Below are 13,119 nucleotides of genomic sequence, written 5' to 3'. Positions count from 1 at the left end.
GCATGTGACAGTATATTTGTTTTCTGCATATATTTATATAAAGTATATGTATGTGAAAATAGTAATCATATAATATATAATGATAGTAGAAGTATGACTAATTATAATTGCAGTAGTAGTAGGCATCAGGTAGGACCACGGCAGCAGCACAACTACAACCCACAATCCAGGCACAACCACGATTGGTGGGAACCTGCAAAATAAGGGAGCACAAAGGCTTCTGGAGAGAAGCTGAGTTTGTGACATTATGTAATGGGACATGAATGTTTGTAAATGGAGACAGAGAGACGGGGAGATGAGCTTAGTGTGTACCCCGGCAGATTAGGCCTATATCAGCCTAAGTAGGGGCTGGTCCAAGGCAAACCTGAGTCAGGCCTAACTATAAGCTTTGAGAGGAAAGTCTCAATGTGGGGAGGGTGTCTGCCAGACCAAAACTGGAAGATGGTTCCACAGAAAAGGAGCCTCCACACACTCATCGTGCAATGAATGAGCATGTGAAGATTTTATCGGTCACTGACTCTAAAAAACAAGTATTCTCACCTAAGTCTGCTGAGTCTGGGGCACAGGGCCACTCCTACCCCTCCAACTTTGGTCGCCACAGCAACAAAGCCAGACAACGACCCCTATCTGTTCAGCCGTGCTCCCTCTGTCACAGTTAGGAGACCACAGATGAAACCTTGTGGCAACAAAGGGTCGAGCAGCCTGACCTCGAAGCCTCTTCAAGGCCCTAATCGGACCATGACTTTAAGTTTAGCTGTCTTACATTACCTTGAGCAGACTGAGAATAAGGGTTTCAATAAAGAAGAAAATCCTTCACACAGGGAGCCAGCAAGAGAAGCCCAAACAAGAGAAATATGATCTCCTGTCCTAGTTCCCATCAGTACACATGCTGCAGCATTCTGGATCAGTTGGAGAGCCTTTAGAGACTTGTTAGAGCAACCTGATAATAAGGAACTCTAATAATGCAGCCTAGAGGTAATTAATGCATGGACTAGTTTCTCTGCATCTTTTTGAGACAGGATATGCCCAATTTGTGCAATATTATGGAGATGAAAGACAGCAGTCCTTGAAGTTTGCTTTAAATTGGAGTTAAAGGACACATCTTGATCAAATACCGTTAGATTCCTTACAACACTGCTGGAGGCATCTAGAGAAACTATATCTTTAGATAGGGAGTTTCTGAGGTGTTTGGGGCCATTTACAGCAACTTCAGTTTATCATCAGAAAATTGCAGGTAATCCAAGTTTTTTATGTCCATCAAACATGCTTGGATTTTAGCTAAATGACCATTAAAAAAACACTTTTTTACTGTCAGGCTCTCTTTTAGACTCTTGTTATGAGAAGTCTTCCTCTTTTTAGTTGTTTTTCAGTGTAGGAAACTGTTGTCAATGCTGGAAGAGCAACTTTATCTCTATTATCTATCTCGGTTTTCTGTCATTGAATCAGGTATTTACTGCTGCATGGACATGCAGGGACATTGGCATTTGTAGAAGAGCCAACAGAAATGCATTCTCTCTGAAATGAGATGTGATTGGCCAAAGTCTCCCACCACAGGCTTGATTTTCTAAAGCCTGAAAACCGAGCCAACACAGCCAAGGGGATGCTGGAGTTTTAATCTCCACTTGAATTAAAATATGCTGAAAGGTTATTATGGACAATTTGCCCAAAGATGCCAATAAATCTGCCTACCCCAGTTTTAATCATAAAGCTTTGCTAAAACTGTGATGAACCTGCCAGATACAATGTGGTATTTTCCTGCCCTATCTTAATGACATTTGTTTCATCTCAAGCCTTGGTGGTGATGACAAAGTTAAATCAACTAACAACTGATTGTGTTTGCTGGTTTCCTAAACAAGTCATTGCTAAAACAGGAAGTTGAGTATCCTACAACATAAACCGCTTGCCATGGCCTAGATCAGTGGTTCCCAGCTGGTGGATCGCAGTCCAAAAGTGGGTTGAAGGTCTATTCTGAGTGGACTGCAAGTGACGTGAAAGTTTGTAATCTACACTTTATTTTGAAGTACAACAAAATTATTAATCAGAGCTTTTATTTTGATGCGTCCTTTGGCAACAGGCTTTGTTATTTTTGTCAACAGTTTCCTAACAGAAACAGCAAACTAGCTTGACATGGCCAAACGAAAATATTACGCTGCTGATACATCCATATTGTCTGTATTTGTCGGGCCTATTAAAAAATCAGTCATTTAGGTTTTCTTTAGATGTGACAATATGGATGTTAGATGCACTGAGATTGATTTAATGAAGTATATGTACAGATTTGATGCAATGATAATGGTGTAATTTATTTTTTTTAGTGTAACACGTATTTCATTTGAATATGGACCCCAGGAAGAGTAGTTTTTGCCAAGACAACAACTAATGGGCATCCTAATAAACATTAAATACAAGTATCTCAAAACTATACTAAACTATACGCTGCTCAAAAATACTATTTTTGATTAAATATACTTTGTCACATTCCACCACTGTGTAATAACAGCTGTCTATAGAACTGTTTATAGCTTCCCTAGCTAACCTTGGGAGGCAGGGTGACACACATATTGGCCATTAGGACCTACAGTAAACAGTACTGTCCTGGTTGGGGAAAAAAGTAAAATAAAGGCAGGAAATACTGGCCCTGTGTATTCCTGCGCTGCAGGTACTGACAGGTTTAGATACTGCAGACTGTCACAGGACGGCTCATGCACCATCGATTCTTCTCCCCTTTTTCGTAGTCACCTCAGCTCAAGGTGCCCTTAAGCAAGACTTGTATGCACCAGTGGAGCTGTCCAGGGTAAATAAATGGATTACTTCAGGCAGTGATATAACATACTCAATTAATTTGAAATAAAGTGAAAAGGCTCAGTCAGCCTTTATGAGTTAATAAAAGTTTTAAAAGTGGTTTGAGAAAATGTCAAAATGTTTAATTTGATGCCAAAAACATGAAAATGAGCCTTAAAAGCTGCTTTTCTGGGTCAAGACAAAGGATATTTTGTTTCCAAAAATATCTCCCCAGCTGCTCAATGGAACAGCTAAACTGGAACACTCAATGGGACCTTTGTGGGGCAGTAACACAGTAGACACACACAAAGCACATGTACATTTTGGCAAATGTAGGATGTTAGAGAGTCAGAAAAATCATACATAAATACATTCTTACACGCCATTCTCCGCTGGATTCTCTAAATCCTCCTCTCAACTGTTTTTTCAAAACACTGAGTCTCTTCTAACCTCACAAAATGTATTTTGTAGACGGAAGCATACAAGAGGGAAATTATCTATCTTAAATTGTATCCCTGTTGGTATGAGGAAGTATCAGCTATTTTCTCTCCTCTGTTGTGCATTTAAAAGTCTAACCAAGCCAAAATGGTCCCAGGCCTTCCAGTGAGCACTCTGCTGCTTTATCCAGGGAACAATTTGATAAGAGGGATGGGGGGCAGAGGCATTTCCCTTGTTAACACACAATAAATGAATCCTCCTGATATATGTTTTGAGTAGGGAGATAGAGGAGACAGTTTACCTGCCCACCTTGTGCCTTGTTTAATTAAAAAAAACCTTCCCTCATTAATGAGACAGTAACAGTACAAGAGCAATTGTGCTTTACTGTTTGGGGAATTTAAAAAGTGCAATTTTTTCAGAACCATACAGTAACACTCACTTTACCATTTGGGTTCATACATAAGTGCTCATATGGGACAGCAGCCCAGTCACCAGAGTAAATGTACATAGTTACAGTCTTAGGTGCGAGTCTAGTCGGAAGAGATAAATGGGTTTAGATAGTCATTTGAGATAGTGACTGGTTGGTTTTGTTGCTTTTGAGGTTGTAGATGAGGATGTTAGATGAAGGGAAGAAAATGTTTGACATGGTAGTGTTTTGAGATGGACAGAAGGGTAGGAGCAGTGAACTCAATGGTGCAGAAAACTGAAGAATGCTAGTAGGAACATGGATTCCATGACTTTGTCTATTTAAGGGGAACTAATGTTTTTTTCAACTTGGGCCCTATTTTCCGATCTACTTTTGTCTAAATGAGTGGTAGGATGTTCAATATTTGACATTTCTCCAGTACGAAGCTAGGGCTGACCTGCCTGCAGCCTGTGAGCGCGCGCTATATTACATAATAGGGCACTGGGACAGCGTCAAACAATGTCAAAATACGTCCACTAAAAGTGCATTTTTTTCCACACAGATAGGCTCGGATTGTTAGTATAATTATCCGACAACATAACGGAAATGATAAATAAATGTTTGTCTTTACCTTTAGCTGGAATCGGACATATTTGTTGTGGCAAGTCAAAACACTTCTCTGCCTGTTCCCTCTCTCTCTCTCCTCGTCCCTTTTCAATGAGCTCTGCGTCCGTGTACATCCATGTAATCCGTGTTCAAATAAATATGGGCGGTCATCAAATTCAAATGGCTCATCCAGATCCAGTTGGTCAAAATCTGGTAAAAATTTGGACATGTTTGTTGTGGCAAGTCAAAACACTCAATCAGAAAGTGAAAGTCTGGCTCTGAAATCTCACGTCTCACGAGATTCTTCTTCTTCTTCTTTGGTGTTTTACTATACAGTCTATGGTGTTTTATGGTAGATGGTCTCGCGAGACTTGAGTTGTTCCAGGAAGTTACCGCTGGAGCGAGCTTACAAATGCGACTGTTTGGAGTAGTTTTTGATCAAGTGGATCTGGATGAGCCATTTGAATTTGATGACCGCCCGTATTTATTTGAACACAGAGTACAAAGAGCTCATTGAAGAGGGACAAGGAGAGAGAGAGGGAGCAGGCAGAGGAAGTGTTTTGACTTGCTGCAACAAATATGTCAGATTCCAGCTAAAGGTAAAGGCAGACGTTCATTTCTCCTTTCCGTTATGTTGTCGAATAATTATGCTAACAATCGGAGCCTATCTGTGTTAAAAAAAATGCACTTTTAGTGTACGTATTTTGACGTTGTTTGACATGGTCTGTGTGCCCTATTATTTAATATAACGTGCGCTCACGAGCTGCAGGCAGGTCCGCCCTAGCTTTGTACTGGAGAAATGTCACATATTCAACATCCTATCACTCATTTAGACAAAAGTAGATCGGAAAATAGGACCCTGGTTTAAAAAAACGTTAGTTCCCCTTTAATGGAGACAGATAACCTGAACGGACAGTTCAGATACAACAGGCAAGGAGGTCTAAAGTGAGGGGCAAATGTTTGGAATGTATGGGCCAGCACATCAAGTGAAGGGAATGTACTACTTAAAAAAAGTAATGTACTTATTATTTTTATTTCATTAGGCCTATCATGAAATTATTGTCAACTGTCTGAGAAACAGTTATTTCAGTTTACTCTGACAGTGTTAGAAATTAACTTGAGTTGTTTGATTTAAAGGCCTGTCCAGGCTACAATAAACGGGTCTATCACAACATTTTTGTTGTATTTATGTCCCACACTGTGGCACTGCAACACTAAAATGCTATAGCTGTGTGCAATAATATTGAAGCAGATATTCAGAGGTAACACAAAGGTTATTTTGTCTAGTAAGTTATTACTTTAACAGATTACAGAGTTTAAAGTGGAAATAAGCAGTAAACCCTAACCAGAAGTTATTATTAAGAACTGACATTAATAGGTTGATGAGAAGTTGCTGTATTTGTTATTTATTAGCAAACCACATTCTGATCTTTTTTAATCACAAGAGTAAAAGATTGAATCCAGCTACTCAATTAAGGAGTTTCCTTCATCATGAGTGCAGACACTGACACATTTCATCTGAGTATCCAGCTAATACTTAAGTATGTTCACTCTAAATATACTAACTCATTAAAAAAAGTAAAAATGTATCATCTGAATCTCCATGGGCCCGCGCCCTTGCTATGGTGGTCTTCATACAGGTTTTCTGGTGTTAGCCATGGCACAGCAGCTTTTCAGCTTGAAGACTGGAGAGGCTCTTGCTTAGGAGCTCCGGAGGACTCACGCACCTCAGGGCACCCCGGGGCGACAGATTGGCCTTGGTCTGTTCCATCCATTGCACCAAGGAGATGATGTTACAGTCACAGTGCCATGGGTTGTCATGGAGGTAAAGCTTCATCAGGTCTGACAGGAGTCAGAAAAGAAAAATGATTATTTAAATTAAACCATAATCAGTAAACTATGCAGTCATGAAAGTGGGACTGTAAAAACTGAGGCTGGAGACATACGGGGCATATGGGCAAATGTGTTTCCATCCACTGTCTTCAGGTGGTTTCCATTGAGAGCCAGCTGGGAAAGCTTGGTCATGTTCCTGAACACATCAGGTGGCAAGTGCTTCAGCTCATTGTTCCTCAGGTAGAGTTCCTTCGATATTCAGCACATTTGTTTTTGTTGCATTTAGTTGACCAAAGCACAATAAGACATTTATGTGCAATGCAGTCTTAGTAAACATTAACAGCTATTTGCAAATTGATATCAAAATGTTTACTGGTAAGGTCAACTACCATAAAACTTCAATTGATAGCCTGGGCTATTATTTGCTTGAATCACTGAAATCAACAGGCCTATATTTGGGACAGGCGCCTATATGGGGCAGGCCTTTAATTCCTTTCACACAAAACTGTTACTCAGCAAGATCAGGAAATACAATCAAATTGTTTATTTAAACTAGTATGAATATTACTTGTGTAAAAATTAAGCTTCTATCAATTTTGTATCATTCATTTGATCTAGTTCCAACAAACAAGTGCATCACACAGAGAGAGTTACGGCGCTCATGGATTATGCCACCTGGCATACCGACACAACACCACTTTATCCTGTCAAAACAATAGTCACAATTTGGATTAATTTCTACGAAAAGCCCTTTTGATTCTTTTGATCTGAGGATCCTTACAGACTAAAGGAATATGGATAACTTTCAGGGTAACTGAGTAATGGGCACATAATTTGAGGTAGCAAACTTGTTTTCTACATAAAAAGAACTTCTATAAAAAAAATGAATTGCTTGGCAACCTGACCAGGCGTCTAGTTGAGACTGGCATTTTTTTGTCAAAATGTGTAACCACATCAGGATAGTAAAAGGGACTGAGCGTTTAATTGGGTCTAGGCTTTTAACTGAAGTTTTAAGTAGTGATGGCCAAATGAAGCCTCATGAATCATTTTCTTTATTTTATAACCCCACTAGATGGTGCTTTTTGTTCAACAAAAGGTTGAAAGCACACTGAATTGCCATTTGTTGAGCCTTTCTCTTTAAACAAAGAGTGCCATCTAGTAGACTAAAAACAATAATAATGGGCAATAATGAAAATGCTTCATGAGGCTTCATTCAACCATCACTAGTTTTAAGGTAATTGTCCTAATTTGCAGATAAATACATCTCAAATTTACAAATAAACTGGTTTTACACAATAGAAAAAATTACCCATATTTGGATCAGACCCAATTATTTTTCAAATTAAACTGATTCTATCTGACATATTCATCTGATTCTCCATTTGTGTATGAACCCAAAACACTGTTGTACCTGCAAGTTGCCCAGGCCATCCAAAGTTGATGAGCTCAGTGTGGACAGGAGGTTGTTGTCTAGAACTAGCATCTCCAGAGATCGCAGTGGCCTGAATACTCCAGCAGGGATGTTCTTCAGGCTGGATTTGGAGAGACAAGATTCTTTAAATAACATCAATATATTGTAAAAGTACTGTATCTTAAGCATATGTAAATATCTATTGGGTAATATAAACACATAATGCAATATTGTTAGTGATAAGGGTATTCACTCAGCACGGAAAACATATCAAACTCTGTTATTATATCTTGTTCTGCCTCCTACAGGTAGGAAAACAAAATTAAGTTATCTGCTAGTTATAGACCTGCTATATCTAAAACATGCTACTGTAGCTGTCACTTAGCAAAGTCAATGCTGCTAAGTGACAACAAGGCAATACAGCAGAGATCAACCAAACAGTGACTAACAATGTTGTGCATTATGTTGGTGTGATCATCTCCAACAAAATTGGTATACTTGTCTTATAAATACTATTTCCACAAACATAGATGTCACTGTATATTGAATAGCTTTTGTCTTGTTTCAGAACTAGGCCCAGCATTTAAAATAGGCAATGGAGTAACACAATCTTGATTTATATATGATTGGCTGCCTAGTTTGACTGCAATTCCCTAGCAGTGATATACAGTACAGGCCAAAAGTTTGGACACACCTTCTCATTCAATGCGTTTTCTTTATTTTCATGACTATTTACATTGTAGATTCTCACTGAAGGCATCAAAACTATGAATGAACACATGTGGAGTTATGTACTTAACAAAAAAAGGTGAAATAACTGAAAACATGTTTTATATTCTAGTTTCTTCAAAATAGCCACCCTTTGCTCTGATTACTGCTTTGCACACTCTTGGCATTCTCTCCATGAGCTTCAAGAGGTAGTCACCTGAAATGGTTTTCCAACAGTCTTGAAGGAGTTCCCAGAGGTGTTTAGCACTTGTTGGCCCCTTTGCCTTCACTCTGCGGTCCAGCTCACCCCAAACCATCTCGATTGGGTTCAGGTCCGGTGACTGTGGAGGCCAGGTCATCTGCCGCAGCACTCCATCACTCTCCTTCTTGGTCAAATAGCCCTTACACAGCCTGGAGGTGTGTTTGGGGTCATTGTCCTGTTGAAAAATAAATGATCGTCCAACTAAACGCAAAGCGGATGGGATGGCATGTCGCTGCAGGATGCTGTGGTAGCCATGCTGGTTCAGTGTGCCTTCAATTTTGAATAAATCCCCAACAGTGTCACCAGCAAAACACCCCCACACCATCACACCTCCTCCTCCATGCTTCACAGTGGGAACCAGGCATGTGGAATCCATCCGTTCACCTTTTCTGCGTCTCACAAAGACACGGCGGTTGGAACCAAAGATCTCAAATTTGGACTCCTCAGACCAAAGCACAGATTTCCACTGGTCTAATGTCCATTCCTTGTGTTTCTTGGCCCAAACAAATCTCTTCTGCTTGTTGCCTCTCCTTAGCAGTGGTTTCCTAGCAGCTATTTGACCATGAAGGCCTGATTGGCGCAGTCTCCTCTTAACAGTTGTTCTAGAGATGGGTCTGCTGCTAGAACTCTGTGTGGCATTCATCTGGTCTCTGATCTGAGCTGCTGTTAACTTGCGATTTCTGAGGCTGGTGACTCGGATGAACTTATCCTCAGAAGCAGAGGTGACTCTTGGTCTTCCTTTCCTGGGTCGGTCCTCATGTGTGCCAGTTTCGTTGTAGCGCTTGATGGTTTTTGCGACTCCACTTGGGGACACATTTAACTGACTGACCTTCATTTCTTAAAGTAATGATGGCCACTCGTTTTTCTTTAGTTAGCTGATTGGTTCTTGCCATAATATGAATTTTAACAGTTGTCCAATAGGGCTGTCGGCTGTGTATTAACCTGACTTCTGCACAACACAACTGATGGTCCCAACCCCATTGATAAAGCAAGAAATTCCACTAATTAACCCTGATAAGGCACACCTGTGAAGTGGAAACCATTTCAGGTGACTACTTCTTGAAGCTCATGGAGAGAATGCCAAGAGTGTGCAAAGCAGTAATCAGAGCAAAGGGTGGCTATTTTGAAGAAACTAGAATATAAAACATGTTTTCAGTTATTTCACCTTTTTTTGTTAAGTACATAACTCCACATGTGTTCATTCATAGTTTTGATGCCTTCAGTGAGAATCTACAATGTAAATAGTCATGAAAATAAAGAAAACGCATTGAATGAGAAGGTGTGTTCAAACTTTTGGCCTGTACTGTACATGATTGACAGCTGCATTGGATACGCCTTGACTCTGACTGGTTATTTTCTGTGAGCCCCAGTTCATTTTTGCAAATGCCATTAGACACACAAGGGGTTGAAGGAGGAACCTCATTTTTTTTCACAGATCATCTGTTTCATGAACATTTGTGTGAATGTAGAAACAGTTTAAACCAGATGACAGTTATTTTTTTGTTATAAACGTTAAAACTGTATCTTTAAATGTTTTTGGAAACATATCTTAGCATAGGTGTTTAGCTGTAAAATGAGAAAGTTAATGTGGACAGTGGGTGGGGCTTTCTTTTTAGCTGAACTGTTTCCAACATGAAGGACGGGTCACAGTTTCTCATGTCACAGCTAAACAGTACACTAAAATATGTTTCTGAATACACTGAGGTGAGAAAAATGTAATGCAGTGACAGAATCTTGATTCGTGTTTGATCCCAGCTGCATACTTTGACAGTCTGACTGCAGTTCATGAGCAGCAGTTGACATGATAACAACTGTGCTAGAGACTCCTCAACTCTGACTGGTTGTTTTCTTTCTTCTGCATTATTGCCATTAGACACGCTACAAGGGGCAGAGGAATATATTTTCATTCATTTTCAGGAGTATTTGTTTCATAAAGTGCATTTGTCACAGTTTCAGCAAATACAACAAAAAGTTTAAAAAAAATTTAAATTATCAACTACAGCTTTAATAGATTATGACGCGTTCTCAATGCCAGGGCAGGAATTACATGTGCCCTTGAAAAAAATATCTGCCCTAAGGCCACAGTGGCCTTGATGCCCCGCCCGCACTGCCTAGGTGATTTTGTGGTTTTCTCCTCTGACTCTTTCCTGTCAACACGGCTTTGACACCTGCGTCTTTTGAGAAAAAGAATGCGATGACATTCTGGACTCTTATTGAGCAACTTAAAATGAGACGATGCGTACATCACCAGTGGTGGGTTTGATTCGAGCCTGGCATGAAGCGCTCGGACGGGCTGTAACGACAGTTTGACACCAGTCTATCACCGGCCAACCAGGAGACTTCATCAAACGCCCGGCCAGGGATCGGTAACGAGACCCGGTATTAAACAACCCAAGGCAAGTTTAATCAACACCGTAATAACAGTAAGCTCCGCCATTATCGGCGTTACTTTTTAAAGTTTCAGTTTCATGTATCATCATTGTGCAGCGGTGGAGCCGCAGTGCAGATGAAGGGAATATAACTTAAAGATGACTCTAGTTAATGACAACAACGCTTGTTACTGTGAGTAAGTGCGATAAAATCTCTGCCAGCCAAGCCAATACTTTATCAGTACATGTGATCAGCATGTAGAATATTTCAATCTGCTCTGTCCACAGTCTCTCATTCACCGCTATTATGATTTATGATCGCGGTCGACACAAGCACATCGTGCTCGCGGTGCTAACAGCAAAGTGTTTTAGACTTAAAACTAAAATGAAAGCTGTATGTGTGTAGGCTAATACTTTATCTGAACATGTACCTGAGGCAGCTGACCTGCGTGTCCTCAGTAGAGGAGGGACAGAGAGCAGGATGAATGACTGATACTAATGTTTGTCTTCATGCTGAGATAACGTGTCTTTCTTCACTCAGTATTGTGATGTCAGGAGGAATATTTATATTCCAATGTGATATTATTGGGTTTTAAATAGCGACTTTGTTGTTGTAAACATGACTGTTGCTGCCATGGACTGTATAAAACTATATCCTATGTAACTGACCTATAAGAAAAGCATCAGGAGGTGAGGTGTGTGCATGTGTGTGTGTGTGTATAGGAGGAGAGGGGAGAGGGAGATGCTGGTAGAGAGATAGTGTGTGTTGTTAGATACTGTTAATGTCACTTATTATGCTTCTGTGCATAGCTCTTTTTAGTCTGTTTCTGCATCATGTTGAGGAGGACCATGCCTGTGTGTATATATATATATATATGTATGCAAAAAAAAAAAGAAAGTGGATCGGTTGCTCGCTGCTAAAAATGTGACCCGTCGACATTATCTGGTTTTGAAATGCGGCCCAGTTGAAATAGTAGCCTAATTGAATATCCCTGCTGTAGTTTGTTTGTTTGTTAGCTATCTAACAACACATCAAAAATAATTGTAAGCCAGTCTTGTGCCCTCAAAAAATTGACAACACGAAAGGCCAAGTGGCCTTGCCCTAAAATGACGAAATTCCAGGCCTGCTCACTGCCTTGTACACTGTCCTAATGAGACCATCCTCCCAAGAGAAACAACAACAACATCAGTCGTTTCAGCATGTGCTCAAAACAACATGTGTTTCCATTCAACTGAAAAAGCCCACTGGTCATATTGTGATGGGAGCGAAGTAGGAGGTGTCTATGGAGAATTCAGGGGTGGATGAATCAATCAATCAATCAATTTTATTTATAAAGCCCAATATCACAAATCACAATTTGCCTCACAGGGCTTTACAGCATACAACATCCCTCTGTCCTTATGACCCTCGCAGCGGATAAGGAAAAACTCCCCAAAAAAAACCCTTTAATGGGGAAAAAAAAAACGGTAGAAACCTCAGGAAGAGCAACTGAGGAGGGATCCCTCTTCCAGGACGGACAGACGTGCAATAGATGTCGTACAGAACAGATCAGCATAATAAATTAACAGTAATCCGCATGACACAATGAGACAGAGAGAGAGAGAGAGAGAGAGAGAGAGAGAGAGAGAGAGAGAGAGAGAGATGCAGGTAATGACAGTAGCTTACAACAACATTATTGAAAGTAATAATATTATAGTTATAGTTCTGGCTACTGTGGTACAATATGTTGAAAGTATGTATTAATATATGGCAGTATACATGTGTGACAATAGTCACATGTGTATAATAACAGTAGAAGTATGACTAATGACTAATGATGGCAGCAGCAGCAGGAGGCATCTGGCAGGACCACGGCAGCAGCACAACCACACATGTCACGCTGTCCAGGCACCGCTGTGATATGAGTTAATCTGAGAGACAGTGGAGCACAAAGGCTCCGGAGAAGAAGCCGAGTTAGTGACATCCAGAATGGCCGAGTTAGCAAGATGCAGTAATAGAATATGAGAGAGAGAGAAGGAGAGAAGGTGCCTGGTGTATTATAGGGGTGTCCTCCGGCAGACTAGGCCTAAGTCAGCCTAACTAGGGGCTGGTACAGGGCAAGCCTGAGCCAGCCCTAACTATAAGCTTTATCAAAGAGGAAAGTCTTAAGTCTAGTCTTAAATGTGGAGACGGTGTCTGCCTCCCGGACTGTAACAGGAAGATGATTCCACAGGAGAGGAGCCTGATAGCTGAAGGCTCTGGCTCCTGATCTACTATTGGAGACTGAATGGGTGTACAAAGCAAAGCATCCAACCATCACTATCA

The 13,119-nt window shown here is 40.5% G+C and overlaps 1 protein-coding gene across 1 annotated transcript in view; it reads right to left on the bottom strand.

The window, feature by feature from the left end:
* Positions 1 to 5,606: 5,606 nt before the first annotated feature.
* Positions 5,607 to 13,119, bottom strand: part of LOC117262106 (uncharacterized) — a 44,436-nt gene continuing 36,923 nt past the window's right edge. Inside the window, exons 5-7 of the mRNA XM_033634793.2 lie at positions 7,476 to 7,596; positions 6,178 to 6,313; positions 5,607 to 6,073 (exon numbers count right to left, since the gene is read on the bottom strand). Of these exons, the coding sequence (XP_033490684.1) occupies positions 5,883 to 6,073; positions 6,178 to 6,313; positions 7,476 to 7,596 (448 nt within the window). The 3' untranslated portion in view covers positions 5,607 to 5,882. The remainder of the gene's footprint in view (positions 6,074 to 6,177; positions 6,314 to 7,475; positions 7,597 to 13,119) is intronic.

This window comes from Epinephelus lanceolatus, chromosome 13 (genome assembly GCF_041903045.1).
Source record: "Epinephelus lanceolatus isolate andai-2023 chromosome 13, ASM4190304v1, whole genome shotgun sequence".
Taxonomy (NCBI): Eukaryota; Metazoa; Chordata; class Actinopteri; order Perciformes; family Serranidae; genus Epinephelus; species Epinephelus lanceolatus.
This window is presented reverse-complemented; position numbering and strand designations above follow the sequence as displayed.